Genomic DNA, 17131 nt, shown 5'->3' on the forward strand with positions numbered 1-17131 from the left:
CGGTTATCAAAACGACACACCAGGGTATGCCTACATGAAACACGGCCCTTATCTTAAGTGTTTCTAAAATCCCCTATGGGAAAAATGTATGGTGGAAAAACGATTGGAACCATTTCCCTGTTTGACTGCTAAGTTTTATGGGTATTATGACCCTAAACCCCCCTACAGGGTTGAGTAAATCAGCGCCTCACTAATCCTCATATCTGAGATCATCATACATACATCATACTTGTTACATCGTAATATGCGATGTACAGCAACATAGTTCATTTACTTTGCTGTTTGATTTGTTCGCTTGCTAATGACATTAGAACAGTAGGCCTCATTGATTTCGCGTTTACGTGCGTTGTGTTTGGCCCTTACTGCTATCCGTAGCAACACTTGCGGAAGAGGACAGGAGGGAAATGGCTACGAAGACAAACGATTTAGCAGTGGAGTTGAGCTCTACTTCTAAAGAAGAGGTAAGAAGTTTACACTCATATATCCACGAAAGATCATATATGAATACGGAAGTATTAGTTATTCTAAGTTGTGTTTTAGCCAGGCTAGCAAAGTTCTCTATCGCGCTTCTCAAATGCAAGAAGTGGCACACATGGAGGAGAACGCATTTGTAGCTAATCACTAGCCATGTAGCAAGGGGTTAGTTGCCGTTTCGCCTCGACGTAACTAGCTAGTTACTGGGTAGTTAGTTAGATTGCTAGATAGTCCGTTGGTCAGTAAAATGTTAATATTTTATTGTTGGGTAAAAATAAAATCGCTAGCAGCAGCTAATTAACGTTAGTTTCATATCGATGTTAGCTAACTTAGCTAGCTACGCCACATAAAAACATGATAACAGAAACATAGAACAATGGTGTACATTTCAGTCCAAACCTCTTGTTCAACGTGATCAGTGTTGAGTGTCAGTGTGTCGCCCGCTAATAGGGGTTTGTTAGCTAGCTATGTTTGTGTACACATTGATTGACAGAACATGGCATTGTCTAACGTTAGCTATCTGCAGACGGGTGTCTCCCTTATGTACAAATGTTCATAGTTAGATTCCCAGCAGCTTGGCAGTTTGTCATTGAATGTTAGAGGCAAAGTCTAATTTAATGACGCATTTCATTTATGCAGTGGAAAACATCTAGCAGCAAAGCGTAGCCGTGGGTTGTTGCTATTAGTTGCATTTTTCTTTCCTACCCAGCTCCCTATCCATCTCCATCAGGGACTGGTTCAACCCAGTGAGACTCGCCTCAGCAACACACGAGGGATGAGCTCAGACAGGCGTAGGCCTGCCAGCCCTGCTGATAGAGCACATTGCATTTGGATTGAAGCTGAGCTAGAGGCAGCATGGTTGGAAAGTGGCAACCTTTATGAAATGTTTGTGAAGGAAAAATGACCACTTCCTTTGATGTCTGGTGCATATAGCTGGTACATATAGGCTACTTGTTGTTTATGTGCCTCCATCTAATCAACAAACACCTATGACCTCATATCTAACAGCTGCAGGCATAATTTAGCTTCCTTCAGGTTTATTATAACCTGTGTTTATTTCAGTTTCCTTCCAGCAGTGGCAGCCAGAGCTCATTGGCCCAGTGGCCTACAACATGATCTCAGTAATGATATTAATTTGCCTGCTGTTTTGCATTTTAATGTCTCTGCTCAAGGAGGGGTTTGTTGTTCTGTGAGCAGCTTGCATTACCATTTGTTTCCAGGCCCTTTGCTTTCATAAAACAACATCAAGCTTCAGTTCAGATATCCATGTAGTCTAAACCAGCTGTGTCCTCTGTACGTCCTCCAGCATTCCAGGTCTAGTGGCATGGGTCAGCCCCGCAGGAGCCCATCAGAGGAAGGAGAGAGGGAAACCGATGTGGCACAGCAGAGGAGCAGCAGTGAGTGGAAATTACTTTTTCCTCAGATAAACAAAGGTTTTGTTACCTGAAGATAAATTGTAATCTATGTAATAGGCCTAGATAAACATCTAAAAAGCTACCTTTTGTTTTAAATGGTGTGATGAAATCTTATCACTTACAAAATAAACCCTCGACTGGTGGTATAAAATGAACAACTAGGCTATCAACGATCAGTTTCTGTTTAGAAGAACCCCTATATTTTTTGCGCCGGCCTTGTTGAACCTTGGATCATGCTATCTCCCATCTGTTGTTTATCTGATCAAACACTCCAGGTCTCCGTGGTTTCTCAACCTCATCACTGACAGACAGTTATAGCCTAGTTTTAGCCTCTCTTATTGTCCAGATAATGCTTTCAATCATCCCTTCTGTTAGGCTGTTGCAAATCTTTCCTCTGCTCAGAGAGAGGAGAGTGAGGGATGAGAGAGAGGGCAGAGCAGCACAAGCCGCCCTCAACCCAAGGGCATTTGAAAATTGTCAGAGCACCGAATGTGCTGTCAGCTGCTGATAGTCTCTTAACTAGTTCCTCTGTAACACCCAGGGGTTTTGTATTCCAAATGCCACCCTATTCACTATTCAGTGCACTAATTATGACCAGGGCTCATGGGCTCTGGGCAAAAGTAGGGTTAGAGAATAGGGTTAGAGCTGTTGCATTTCCCCCCACAGCAGTCCAGTAGGGAATTGTGCTATTTGTGTTCTTGCACAAAGGGAAAGAGGAACGTTCTTACTCTCTTTTGGTTGCAAATGGCTTCATCAATAAGTTCATCGATGACGTCGTCCCTACAGTGACCATACATACGTACTAGAGGTCGACCGATTAATCGGAATGGCCGATTAATTAGGGCCGATTTCAAGTTTTCGTGACAATCGGTAACCGCTATTTTTGAACACTGATTTGCCGAATTTATAATTATTTTTTACACCTTTATTTAACCAGGCAAGTCATTTAAGAACACATTCTTATTTTCAATGACGGCCTAGGAACGGTGGGTTAACTGCCTTGTTCAGTGGCAGAACGACATATTTTTTACTTTGTCAGCTCGGGGATTCGTTTTTGCAACCTTACTAGTCCAACGCTCTAACCACCTGCCTTACATTGCGCTCCACGAGGAGCTTGCGTGGCAGGCTGACTACCTGTTACGCGAGGGCAGCAAGAAGCCAAGGTAAGTTGCTAGCTAGCATTAAACTTATAAAAAACAATCAATCTTAACATAATCACTAGTTAACTACACATGGTTGATGATATTACTAGTTTATCAAGCGTGTCCTACGTTGCATATAATCGATGCGGTGCCTGTTAATTTCTCATTGAATCACAGCCTACTTCGACAAACGGGTGATGATTTAACAAGCGCATTTGCGAAAAAAGCCCTGTCGTTGCACCAATATACCTAACCATAAACAGCAATGTCTTTCTTTAAAATCAATACACAAGTATATATTTTTAAACCTGCATATTTAGTTAATATTGCCTGCTAACATGAATTTCTTATAACTAGGGAAATTGTGTCACTTCTCTTGCGTTCCGTGCAAGCAGTCAGGGTATATGCAGCAGTTTGGGCCGCCCGGCTCATTGCGGACTGTGTCCAGTCCGTTTATTCCTAACAAAGGCCGTTATTAATTTGCCAGAATTGTACATAATTATGACATACCATTGAAGGTTGTACAATGTAACAGCAATATTTAGACTTAGGGATGCCATCCGTTAGATAAAATACGGAACGGTTCCGTATTTCACTGAAAGAATAAACGTTTTGTTTTCGAAATTATAGTTTCTGGATTCGACCATTTTAATTACCAAAGGCTCGTATTTCTGTGTGTTATTATGTTATAATTAAGTCTATGATTTGATAGAGCAGTCTGACTGAGCGATGGTAGGCACCAGCAGGCTTGTAAGCATTCATTCAAACAGCACTTTCGTGCGTTTGCCAGCAGCTCTGTTTATGACTTCAAGCCTATCAACTCCCAAGATTAGGCTGGTGTAACCGATGTGAAATGGCTAGCTAGTTAGCGGGGTGCGCGCTAATAGCATTTCAAATGTCACTCGCTCTGAGACTTGGAGTAGTTGTTCCCCTTGCTCTGCATGGGTAACGCTGCTTCGTGGGTGGCTGTTGTCGATGTGTTCCTGGTTCGAGCCCAGGTAGGAGCGAGGAGAGGGACGGAAGCTATACTGTTACACTGGCAATACTAAAGTGCCTATAAGAACATCCAATAGTCATAGGTATATGAAATACAAATCGTATAGAGAGAAATAGTCCTATAATTCCTATAATAACTACAACCTAAAACTTCTTACCTGGGAATATTGAAGACTCATGTTAAAAGGAACCACCAGCTTTCATATGTTCTCATGTTCTGAGCAAGGAACTTAAACGTTAGCTTTTTTACATGGCACACACTGCACTTTTACTTTCTTCTCCAACACTGTTTTTTTTGCATTATTTAAACCAAATTGAACATGTTTCATTATTTATTTGAGACTAAACTGATTTTATTTATATATTATATTAAGTTAAAATAAGTGTTCATTCAGTGTTGTTGTAATTGTCATTGTGTAAGAATGTGTATATATAAATAAAATCGTTATCGGCTTTTTTTGGTCCTCCAATAATCGGTATCGGCGTTGAAAAATCATAATCGGTCGACCTCTAGTCCCCACCCCCCATTTTTACGCTGCTGCTACTCTGTTTATTATCCATGAATAGTCACTTTAACTCTACCTACATGTACGTATTACCTCAATTACCTCGACTAACTGGTGCCCCTCACATTGACTCTGGACCGGTACCCCATGTATATAGCCTCGCTACTGTTATTTTATTGTTGCTCTTTAATTATTATTATTTATTTTTTTACTTCAGTTTATTTAAGTAAATACTTTCTTAAGATAAAAAGTGTTAACTGCATTGTTGGTTAAGGGCTTGTAAGTAAGCATTTCACTAAGGTCTACACCTGTTGTATTCGGCTCATGTGACACAACATTTTATTCCTCAGTGTCAACATTGAACAATAGAATTGGTATTATGCAAATCACACAGTGCCAATTCTCAACAATGCATTGCAGAGTCGTCTCTATGTGTGTGTGTAACAGAGCCGAGTGCTGTGGTAGCATCTAGAAATTGATATTGCTGTCGGAGACCTTTTGGCTCACCTTTTAACTCTGATGGCAGTTGCCTGCAAGACACTCCGCACTGCTTTGTGATTCCAGCTATGAGATTAGTAGACCACTATTATTCTCAAGTGATTTTGTAATTGTCTCACTGTATGCATAGACAGTGCTTGAAGTAATTCTCACAATATTCAACTTTCATGTTTCATTGTTTCTTGAAAAGGTTTGCTGTAATAACTGCATGATGTGCTAAGTTAACGTTGTCAGAGTCTACTTAGAAATCAGCCAACGGGCATGAAGGAATGAGGTGAGGACTGGGCAGGAGATGAGTCACTGGTCCAACTAGGGATCTATCTCAGCAGGCCACTACAGTGCACTTCATCAATTATTTAATACAGCCTTCCTGTTCTTAAGCCTTCAGCACAGTCAGTTCTCTTATATAGAGCATTAACTGAATGTCAGTTGAAGTTCACTCTCGCTCCTTTTCATTCTTGTTTGCTTGTCGATTGCTTTTGGTCTGAATGTAGATTGTCTACATATTGTAAGACTCTCAAGACACATTTCCATATCCCACTTTGATTAACAACACATTCAACATGTTCAACAATAGGCAAGCATAATATAATAATACTCTTAGCAAAAATGTTTATTTTACAATCTGTAGAAACTATGAGAATAGAAAGGTTCAGAACTTTGGTGAAACAGCACAGTTGAAAGAAATATATGTAAAATATAAATCAAAACAGAGAGAGATCAGAGGTTGAGGGGAGCTGAAGGGTGGGACTAAAAATAACAAAAAACAAGCTCACTCGTGTTAAAATATACTGTGTCTGTAGATTGTATGTAGGTTTAGACATTTTTTTAAACGGCACACCTGAAAATATATGTAAAATCTTTACTGGATGGTGTTCAGAGATGGATGGGAGGGGTTGAGGGGAGCTGAAGGATGGGATTAAAAACAAACAATAGATAACTAATGTAAATAAGGCATCTGTTTTTATTTTGTATACATTTGCAAACATTTCTGAAAACCTCTTTTCGCTTTGTCATTATGGGGTTGTAGATTGTTGAAGATTTTAAAATATTTTAGAATAAGTTAGAAAATGTGGAAAAAGAGAAGGGGTCTGAATACTTTACGAATGCACTGTATGTCTTAGCTTCATTGTGCTTGCCTATTTCTTTTATTTAACGGGGTGGATCAGCTTTAACATTGCAAATAGATTGTGGCTTCCATCAATGTAATTGCCTGCATCATTTCCAATCCCCCATATATATATTTTCTTTATAAATATATTACTTTAAACATATTTTAAATATATTTTCCATTATCTTCCCCCAACTAACCCTCCCCTAATGGACAACGGCACTTAGGCTTCTACTCACAGCTTATACATACTATATACATTTAATGGACACATATTTTACATAAGTATTCAGACTCTTTGCTATGAGACTCAAAATGTATCTCTGGTGCATCCTGTTTCCATTGATCATACTTGAGATGTTTCTACAACTTGATAGGAGTCCACCTGTGGTAAATTCAATTGAATGGACATGATTTGGAAAGGCACACACCTGTCAATATAAGGTCCCATAGTTGACAATGTATGTCAGACCAAAAATCCAGCCATGGGATGGCCGTCCGGCCAAACTGAGCAATCAGGAGAAGGGCCCAGGGAGGTGACCAAGAACCCGATGGTCACTCTGACAGGGCTCCAGAGTTCCTCTGTGGAGATAGGGGAACCTTCCAGAAGGACAACCATCTCTGCAGCACTCAACCAATCAGGCCTTTATGGTAGAGTGGCCAGACAGAAGCCACTCCTCAGTAAAAGGCACCTAAAGGATTCTCAGAACCATTAGAAACAAGATTCTCTGGTTTGATAAAACCAAGATTGAACTCTTTGGCCTGAATGCCAACTGTCACTTCTGGAGGAAACCTGGCACCATCCCTACAGTGAAGCATGGTGGTGGCAGCATTATGCTGTCGCGATGTTTTTCAGCGGCAGGGACTGGGAGACTAGTCAGGATCGAGGGAAAGATGAACGGAGCAAAGTACAGAGAGATCCTTGATTAAAAACCTGTTCCAGACTGGGGTGAAAGTTCACCTTCCAACAGGACAATGATCCTAAACAACACAGCAGTGGCTTCAGGACAAATCTCAATGTCCTTGAGTGGCCCAGCCAGAGCCCGGACTTGAACCCGATCGAACATCTCTGGAGAGACCTGAAAATAGCTGTGCAGCGATGCTCCCCATCCAACCTGACAGAGCTAGAGAGGATCTGCAGAGAAGAATGGGAGAAAATCCACAAATACAGTTGTGTAAAGATTGTAGAGTCATAACCAAGAAGACTCGAGGCTGTTATCGCTGCCAACGGTGCTTCAGCAAAGTACTGAGTAAAGGGTCTGAATACTTATGTGATATTCCAGGTTTTTATTTGTAATTTGCAACAGTTTCTAAACCTGTTTTGCTTCGTCATTAGGGGCAAATTGTATGTAGATTGATGAAGGGGGAAAAAACAATTTAATACATTTTAGAATAAGGCTGTAATGTAATAAAATGTGTAAAAATGTTAGTGTCTGAGTACTTTCAGAATGCACTGTATGACTTTGTCTCTCATTTTGTACTTAGAGACAACATTCCACCTTGTCCTACAATATCACGTAGGACTGCGTAGTAAAAGCCACTTATTAACCAAACTGTTTTTTCTGCAGTGGAAGCTACAGAGGGGGCAGATAGCCCTGCAGCCAGTCCTGGACCCGAAGGTCCCAGAGCAGCCAGTCCCAGCTCAGAGGCCCCCATAGTTCTCGGCTGTCCTGGAGTGGCCAGTCCAGGAGTAGCCAGCTCCAGAGCCACCAGGGGTAGTAGGGCCCCATCCAGTGCCAGCCAGGAGGAAGATGAGTCCAGCGGCTCTGACGATGGGAGCAGTGATGAGGCAGTAGGCTGCAGGATGAAGAGCAGCGTGGCACAGATCATGGTGAGTGACTGACACAGCCACATTCGTGGCCCGTTTGCCAGACACAGTTTGGAAAGTAATCCTGCACCCCAAAAATACTTTCAGTTAGGGCTGGGCGTTATGGCCAAAATATTGTATCACTGTATAAAAAAACAACTTATGTTTTTGAAAATTAAACTTCTAAATTTGCTTTATGAGTAGTGTCTTACCCTGGTGTGGCAACACATACATTCTAAGTGGTTTCTTTCTCTATTCTGATTGTTATGCTTTCAACCCAAAATTATTTTAATACATTTCTGCATTTCCTGTGCTCATTTGAGATCATTTCCACACTGCCACTTTGTTAACCCATATCGTACAGCCCAATCTAGGCCTTATTTTTTGCCAAATGTTGCAATTGTGATTTGACTTGCGATTTAGAACCAACCACTTAAGTTAACTTTTGGAATCATGGAAATAGAATGATTATTCTAATTCTATAGTTAGAATATAACAGTGGGCACTTTGAATACAGTGTTTAACATGACAACGAATGAAAATGCCAGGCAGGAGTTATTGTGACGGGGTAGGAACCAAAGTGTTAAGTGTGTCCTAGGGGACCGTATAATCCGTATAAAATATGCTCCTTGAGTGACGGGGCAGGTTCTAGGTCTGTGTGGAACGCGAGAGAGATGACTGAAGTATCAAAGTAAACTATAAAAATGGATGTCACACATGGGGTCGGCATATCACATTTAACAAACCAGACATTCAAATACCATTATAGAAGTAAAAGTAAAAACCCAAAGTTAAACCCAAGTAAAAGCCAAAACCGGTCCGTGCGTCACTACCGGTGTATCGTGAAATATGGTATACTGCCCAGCCCTACTGTCAGTGGAGATTCTTTATTGACCATGCTTTTTAGTTGAGGACTAGGTTTCATCTGTGTCCAACTGTCCGAGAAACAAACCCTCCGAACTGATATTCGTACATACTATTAACGTTATGCGATTACAAAAGTTTGCGGCGGTGGTAATGTTGGTCGACATTGACCAGATGGGGGATTTTGACGTTTTGTGTTCCAGCGTGGTCCAGATGACCAGAGAGCGAACAGAGGCAGGAGCCCCACCCCAGATGACAGGTGAGTGACTATCTCTGAGCTATAGGTCATCCCTTACTCTCCAGGGCTTCCCTCCTGATTCCGGGAGTCCTTCAACTGCTATTTATGAAGAATGTTGGGAAAGTCTCTGTAATTTTGCAACCCTACAGCTGTTTCTCATTGTTCCAGGGATGGTGATCGCCGCAGTTCCTGCTCTAGGTCCCGCTCCAGAAGTCAGGAGAGGGACCGGCGCTACGGTGGAGGAGATTATGGCAGGTACGGGGAAAAAACACGGCACAGTCTGCCAGCTTCCACTTGAGGTTTCCTTCTGTGGAGGTATTTCCTTGCCACTTCTGCTTGTTCTTTGGGCCTACGTTACTGTAAAGCACTTAGTGATGAATGTGAAAGGGCTTTCTAAATATGATTGATCTGTATCATGTTTACAGCTAATTTAGGTTAGACCGCATTTAGACTAGTCCTAGCTCCTTTCTTAAAAAGATCACTACAGTATTGATATATTGACCTGCCCTTCCCTCAACCACAGGTCAAGGGAGGATGATCGTAACAGGGACCGATACTACGACCGCCAGTCGAGTCGTGACAGAGCGGCTGAGTTCAGGAGGAGAGGCCGGTCGCCCTCCCCAGCCAAGAAAGACCCTGCTGCAGAGGAACCACCAGTGAAGAAGAAGAAGGAGGAACTGGACCCTATCCTGACCAGGACTGGTGGAGCTTACATCCCCCCGGCCAAACTGCGCATGATGCAGGCCCAGATCACTGACAAGAGCAGGTGAGTTCAGCTGTTGTCTGAAAACATAGAAATAGAATTATTAGAATGGACATTCCCATTTAGATTGCTGTGGTCTGAGGGGCTTTGTCCATTCTATGGATTCTATATCTGCCTGTCATTACAGAACAAATACTCATGGATGGTGAAGTCAAACTCAAGACTACAATCAAAGAATGAAACATTATCATATTTCTAATATAAAAGAATGCTATAAATGAAGTTCTTCTAAGATGCTGTCTAGTAAGTTGATGGCAACACAATAGATAATCATTTTTGGTCTGGCGGGAGCTAGGTGTTGAAGCTAGAGGCTAAAATGAACAGCTGACTCTCTGAGAGCGGCGTGAATATCTATGTTTGTGTCCGAAATGGCACCCTAATCCCTACGTAGTGCTATATAGGGAATCCCTGCATTGTACTATATATGGACTTAGATGCTATTTCGGACATAGACTAACTGTAGCTCAAGGTGTTTTCACAGTCACCTTCCTGTCATTTCTTGGAATAGCATTTTGGTGCCTTGAGTCTGAGTACCCTGAGACGAGGTGTTGCGTCCCAAATAGCACTCAACTCCCTATGTAGTGCACTACTTTTCATCAGAGTGCCTTGGGCCCTGGTCAGAAGTAGTGCACTATATTGGGAATAGGGTGCTATTTGGGACGCAGCGATGCTGGCGAAGATAATGAAGTAGTGATTGGTTCAATGAGATCTTCTGGCGCAGAGCAATGAAGGAGTTAGCCTGGCCTGCTATCCTTCTTTCCTCACAGCCTTCAAGCATATACATACACACAGCACGTGCACAGACGCACGCACAGCACGCCCACAGACGCACATACATACACACAGGTACACTATGAGCCTACTCTAGGGTCCCTGAATAAAGCATCACCATCTATATATATATATATATATATATCACACACAGTTGAAGTCAGAAGTTTACTTACACTTCGGTTGGAGTCATTAAAACTCGTCTTTCAACCACTCCACAAATGTCTTGTTAACAAACTATGGTTTTGGCAAGTCGTTTAGGACATCTACTTTGTGCATGACACAAGTAATTTTTCCAACAATTGTTTACAGTTTATTTCACTTGTAATTCATTGTTTACAGTTTATTTCACTTATAATTCACTATCACAATACCAGTGGGTCAGAAGTTTACATACACTAAGTTGACTGCCTTTAAACAGCTTGGAAAATTCCAGAAAATGATGTCATCTCTTTAGAAGCTTCTGATTGACATGATTTGAGTCAATTGGAGGTCTACCTGTGGATGTATTTCAAGGTCAACCTTCAAACTCAGTTCCTCTTTGCTTGACATCATGGGAAAATCTAAAGAAACCAAGATCTCAGAAAAAACATTGTAGACCTCCACAAGTCTGGTTCATCCTTGGGAGCAATTACAAAACGCTTGAAGGTACCACGTTCATCTGTACAAGCAATAGTACACAAGTATAAACACCATGGGACCACGCAGCCGTCATACCGGTCAGGAAGGAGACGTGTTCTGTCTCCTAGAGATGAACGTACTTTGGTGCGAAAACTGCAAATCAATCCCAGAAAACAGCGAAGGACCTTGTGAAGATGCTGGAGGAAACAGGTACAAAAGTATCTATATCCACAGTAAAACAAGTCCTATATCGACATAACCTGAAAGGCCGCTCAGCAAGGAAGAAGCAACTGCTCCAAAACCGCCATAAAAAAGCCAGACTACGGTTTTCAACTGCACATGGGGACAAAGATCGTACTTTTTGGAGAAATGTCCTCTGGTCTGATGAAACAAGAATAGAACTGTTTGGCCATAATGACCACCATTATGTTTGGAGGTAAAAGGGGGAGGCTCGCTAGCATGAAGAACACCATCCCAAACGTGAAGCACGGGGGTGGCAGCATCATGTTGTGGGGGTGCATTGCTGCAGGAGGGACTGGTGCACGTCACAAAATAGATGGCATTATGAGGAAGAAAATGATGTGCATATATTGAAGCAACTTCTCAAGACATCAGTCAGGAAGTTAAAGCTTGGTTGCAAATGGGTCTTCCAAATGGACAATGACCCCAAGCATACTTCCAAAGTTGTGGCAAATGGCTTAAGGATTATAAAGTCAAGGTATTGGAGTGGCCATGGCAAAGCGCTGACCTCAATCCTATAGAAAAGTTGTGGGCAGAACTGAAAAAGTGTGTGTGAGCATGGAGGCCTACAAACCTGACTCAGTTACACCAACTATGTCAGGAGGAATGGGCCAAAATTCACCCAACTTATTGTGGGAAGCTTGTGGAAGGCTACCCGAAACGTTTGACCCAAGTTAACCAATTTTAATGCAATGCTACCAAATACTAATTGAGTGTATGTAAACTTCTGACCCACTGGGAATGTGATGAAAGAAATCAAAGCTGAAATAAGTCATTCTCGCTACTATTATTCTGACATTTCACATTCTTAAAATGAAGTGGTGATCCTAACTAACCTAAGACAGGGAATTCTTAAAGGATTAAATGTCAGTAATTGTGAAACTGTGTTTAAATGTATTTGGCTAAGGTGTATGTAAACTTCCGACTTCAACTGTATATATTTATTTATCGGTGGAACTGGGAAAAGCAGATATGTCTATTAACCAGGCTGAAATTGTTATGAATTAGATCATTATTTTTGCTGTAATCTTGTGTATGTACTGACAATTTAGGAAGTATTGCTTTGCAAAGGAATTAGAAATATGTTCTGCTTCGTGGAAAGTGTGTTGTAGAAATGCACTGTTAGCATGTACTGTTATTACTTGGTTGCACACATCCTTGCTGCAATCACCATTCTGAAATGAGCTGAGTCGACTCAGCATGCAGCTGTATGGCTGCGTTACAGTATAACCACTTTTTGACTGCTGATGTAAAAATGGCTTCATGAATACATTTGATTGATAAGGATGATTTTTCTCCTGTTTCCAGTCTGGCGTACCAGCGTATGAGCTGGGAGGCTCTGAAGAAGTCCATCAACGGTCTGATCAACAAGGTGAATGTGTCCAACATCGCCATGATCATTCAGGAACTGCTGCAGGAGAACATTGTTAGGGGCAGGTAATGACTCCAGCTTGATTTATCAATCAAATGTATTACTTTTTAGCTTTGAGACATGGATTATTTGGGTAAAGTAATTTTTAAGTGCAGATCACTAATGTGTGTATGTCTGTCTCATATCCATGTCTGTCGTTCCGTGTCTCTGTCTGCGCCGCCTGTGTGTGTCCGTGTCCATTCTCCAGAGGTCTCCTGGCCAGGTCCACCCTGCAGGCCCAGAGTGCTTCGGCCACCTTCACCCACGTCTATGCTGCTGTGGTAGCCATCATCAACTCCAAGTTCCCTCAGATAGGAGAGCTCATCCTCAAGAGACTCATCCTTAACTTCCGCAAGGGCTACCGGAGGAACGACAAGGTGACTAGCTGCCGCCTCGTTTAGTTTTGACATAACGATGTGATGGGAAGACACGGTGACTGCTTCAGCTACTTCAGTCACTCCTGCCTCATTTATACATATAACTTTGATACATATTATGGAGAAGTTCAGAGCTCAGCTGTTTAACTCTTTCTAATACATTTTGTATTCTTGTTTTTCAGGCACAATGTCTCACAGCATCAAAGTTTGTTGCTCACCTCGTCAATCAGAATGTGGCCCATGAGGTCTTGTGTCTGGAGATGTTGACTCTGCTCCTGGAGAGACCTACTGACGACAGCGTGGAGGTGTCCATCAGCTTCCTCAAGGAGTGTGGCCTCAAACTCACGGAGGTTTCCCCTAGGGGCATCAATGGTACATAGCTATACACTGAGGTCTCCCCTAGGGGCATCAATGGTACATAGCTATACACTGAGGTCTCCCCTAGGGGCATTAATGGTACATGGCTATACACTGAGGTCTCCCCTAGGGGCATTAATGGTCCATGGCTATACACTGCGGTCTCCCCTAGGGGCATTAATGGTACATGGCTATACACTGCGGTCTCCCCTAGGGGCATTAATGGTCCATGGCTATACACTGAGGTCTCCCCTAGGGGCATTAATGGTCCATGGCTATACACTGAGGTCTCCCCTAGGGGCATTAATGGTCCATGGCTATACACTGAGGTCTCCCCTAGGGGCATTAATGGTCCATGGCTATACAGAACACGTCTGCTCTTACAGTTTGAACAGGCTTGAGAGAAGGAAGCATTAGTTCCATCACAGCTACAGAATCCTTTTAGCACTCCATCACAGTTCATTCAGAGAAATCAAGGGATTTCTTTATTTATTTCTCTGGTGTTCTTACATCCCATTTCGCTTATCTAATTCAAACACTGTCTCTTCTGTTTTCAGCCATTTTCGAGCGGCTGCGCAACATCCTTCACGAGTCAGAGATTGACAAGCGGGTGCAGTACATGATCGAAGTGATGTTTGCCATCAGGAAGGATGGGTTTAAGGACCACCCTATCGTCCCAGAGGGGCTGGACCTGGTGGAGGAAGAAGATCAGTTCACACACATGCTGCCCCTAGAGGACGACTACAACCAAGAAGATATACTCAGTAAGATGCTACAGATTATGTTTATTAGGTACACCCATCTAGTACCGGGTCGGACCCCCTTTGCCACCAGAACAGCCTAAATTCTTTCAGAGCATAGATTCTACAAGGTGTGGCGTTCAAACGTTGCTTAATTGATATCAAGGGACCTATTGTGTGCCAGTAAAACCTTCCACACACCATCGCCACCAGCCTATACCATTGACACCAGGCATGATGGGGCCATGGACTCATGCTGCTTACTCCAAATCCTTACTCTGCCATCAGCATGATGCAACAGGAACCGGGATTTGTCTGACTAGGCAATGTTTATCTACTTCTCAATTATCCAGTGTTGGTGATAGCGTGCCAACTGGAGCCTCTTCTTGTTTTTAGCCGATAGGAGTAGAACCCGGTGTGGTCGTCTGCTACAATAGCCTATCTGTGACAAGGACTGACGAGTTGTGCGTTCCAAGATGCCATTCTGCACACATTTGTTGTACTGCGCCGTTATTTGCCTGTTTGTGGCCCGCCTGTTACCTTGCATTATTCTTGCCATTCTCCTTCGACATCTCTCATCAACAAGTTGTTTTTGGCCACAGGACTGCTGCTGGCTGGATGTTTTTTTGTTTCTCACCATTCTCGGTAAACCTTAGACACTGTTGTGCGTGAAAAGCCCAGGAGGCCGGACGTTTCTGAGATACTAGAACCGGTGTGCCTGGCACCGACGATCATACCATGTCGCTTAGGTCACTTGTTTTTAATCGAGCAGTAACTGAATGCCTGTCTGCCTGCTTTATATAGCAGGCCACGTGAGAGAGAACCATTTTTATGAACGGGGGGTGGTGTAAACTGGCCACTGAGTGGCCCTGTGTATAGAATATATATTTATTTTTTATTTATTTAACCTTCATTTAACTAGGCAAGTCAGTTAAGAATGACGGCCTATACAGGCCAAACCCGGATGACGCTGGGCCAATTGTGGGCTGCCCTATGGGACTCGCAATCACGGCCAGTTGTGATAGAGCCTGGATTCGAACCAGGGTGTCTGTAGTGACACCTCTAGCACTGAGATGCATTGCCTTAGGCTGCTGCGCCACTCCGGAGCCTCTACTAGGGAGTCCCTAGTAGGTTCAGTTCACACCCATACTGCCCCTAGAGGATGACTACAACCATGAAGATATCCTGAGTAAGGTAGTCCCAGGCTTTCACATACTGTAGGCCTAACCAGCCAAGACTTTATAAAAAAAACTAAGTGTCCTCACCTAGGGCTGTGGCGGTCACAAAATGTCTTCAGCCGGTGATTGTCAAGCAAATAACTGTCGTCCTCACGTTAATTAATATAAACACATTTAGAATCTGCTGGCTTCCACACACAGCCTACAAGACAAAAAGTCACCTTCACAATAAATCCATTATTTATTTTACACAGGTCTAAAGAAGCATGATATGAGGAAAATGTAGTCTATTCCAGAAGAACAGAATAGCATACTATGAGTTGTCCTGATGTGGCTATGCCAAATGGCTGTGGGCTACACTAGTTCATTTAGCAGACAAGATTAGCTTAGAATTCCGTGGAATTATTTTATAGTCTGAAGAATACAATTGAACAAAGCTGAATAAAATATAAATATTTTGTCAATGATTTGAGGGAGTGCGCACACGTGACTATTCTGTGTTGAGCGGTTAACAAAGAAATAGGTACTCCTATATGCTTCATTTAGAGTTATTAATGTAACTTTAGTTGTGCTACCAATGTTGGGCTATACGTTTAGATGTTTAATACATTGTAATGCTGCATGATGAGACTAATGATGATTTGAAATACGTTGCTTGAAAGGCATGAGCTCTGCTTTGTTTTTTGGGCAGGCTGTGCACACTCCAGTAGTCTCTCATTCACAATTTGACAAGCACTTGATAATGCCTTGAATTTCACGGTGGCTTCCCTTTTGTGGCTGTAATTCACCCTAAAAAAATCCATGCCTTTTGTGGCCCAGAGTGCTGCATTGTGCCCTTCTCCCTGAGTGTGCTGTGCAATCCAAAGCATCTCTCACTCACATGGCTCTCCGTCACGTGATCTGGTCTTTCTCACAGGCTACAAACTTGAAACTCATGCGCTGCTTGTGTATGCCAGTTAGGCTTTACACCCCTTGTAAAGCTGATTAATGTGCTTCATTTTATGAAGTTATTTGGACACTTTAGTTGTGATACAAACCTTAATAAAACATATAGGCCAGGCTATTCAAAAAAAGTGTTGCGATTGTCCAAAAAAGGCATTGTTTCTTACCTTATGCTGGGCATCATTCACAAGTGATAATATATAATTCACAAGTGATAGGCTAATATTGTCACCCATCAGACTATTCTTGATTTAATCTTGTCTTTATATATACCAAATCATATGTCTGATATTTAATTTAGAATGGACCATTATCATACACCTGTCTCAAAATACGGGCAGCGGGAAAAAATAAATGTCATCTATGCACTTAAATACCAAATGGAGGAAACTTTTCCCCATGGTTTATTTTCACGTAGGCTTTACTCCTGTTGGAAATATAAGCAATGTACTTAATATTAGGAAAGTTGAGAAATAAATATAGTAGGCCTAGCCTATAGAAAGCTGATGGAATCCTCTTTTTATTAGCGGCTGTCACTCTGTTTTCTCCCACAATTGCATAACCTATAGAATGTTGCGCTACATGAGCTCATGGGTTCTCATGAAGTGTTTGATTAGATTTTCTAATACATTTGCATTGATGTCAGAGTGATTAGAGGAACAATAGAGTGCTGAGTACCA

At 42.3% G+C, this 17131-nt stretch overlaps 1 protein-coding gene across 3 annotated transcripts in view; it reads left to right on the forward strand.

The window, feature by feature from the left end:
- The first annotated feature begins 310 nt into the window (after positions 1-310).
- Positions 311-17131, forward strand: part of LOC139546617 (pre-mRNA-splicing factor CWC22 homolog) — a 49412-nt gene continuing 32591 nt past the window's right edge. For 2 of the 3 annotated variants that reach the window (XM_071355204.1, XM_071355206.1), the window contains exons 1-10: positions 311-461; positions 1781-1871; positions 7711-7973; positions 9017-9072; positions 9220-9306; positions 9575-9817; positions 12755-12883; positions 13066-13234; positions 13417-13606; positions 14149-14355. In XM_071355204.1, the coding sequence (XP_071211305.1) occupies positions 405-461; positions 1781-1871; positions 7711-7973; positions 9017-9072; positions 9220-9306; positions 9575-9817; positions 12755-12883; positions 13066-13234; positions 13417-13606; positions 14149-14355 (1492 nt within the window). In that variant the 5' untranslated portion in view covers positions 311-404. Of the gene's footprint in view, positions 462-1780; positions 1872-7710; positions 7974-9016; positions 9073-9219; positions 9307-9574; positions 9818-12754; positions 12884-13065; positions 13235-13416; positions 13607-13626; positions 13649-14148; positions 14356-17131 lie in introns of all 3 variants that reach the window. The other variant, XM_071355205.1, reaches the window with a different exon arrangement.

Source organism: Salvelinus alpinus, chromosome 20 (assembly GCF_045679555.1).
Source record: "Salvelinus alpinus chromosome 20, SLU_Salpinus.1, whole genome shotgun sequence".
Taxonomy (NCBI): Eukaryota; Metazoa; Chordata; class Actinopteri; order Salmoniformes; family Salmonidae; genus Salvelinus; species Salvelinus alpinus.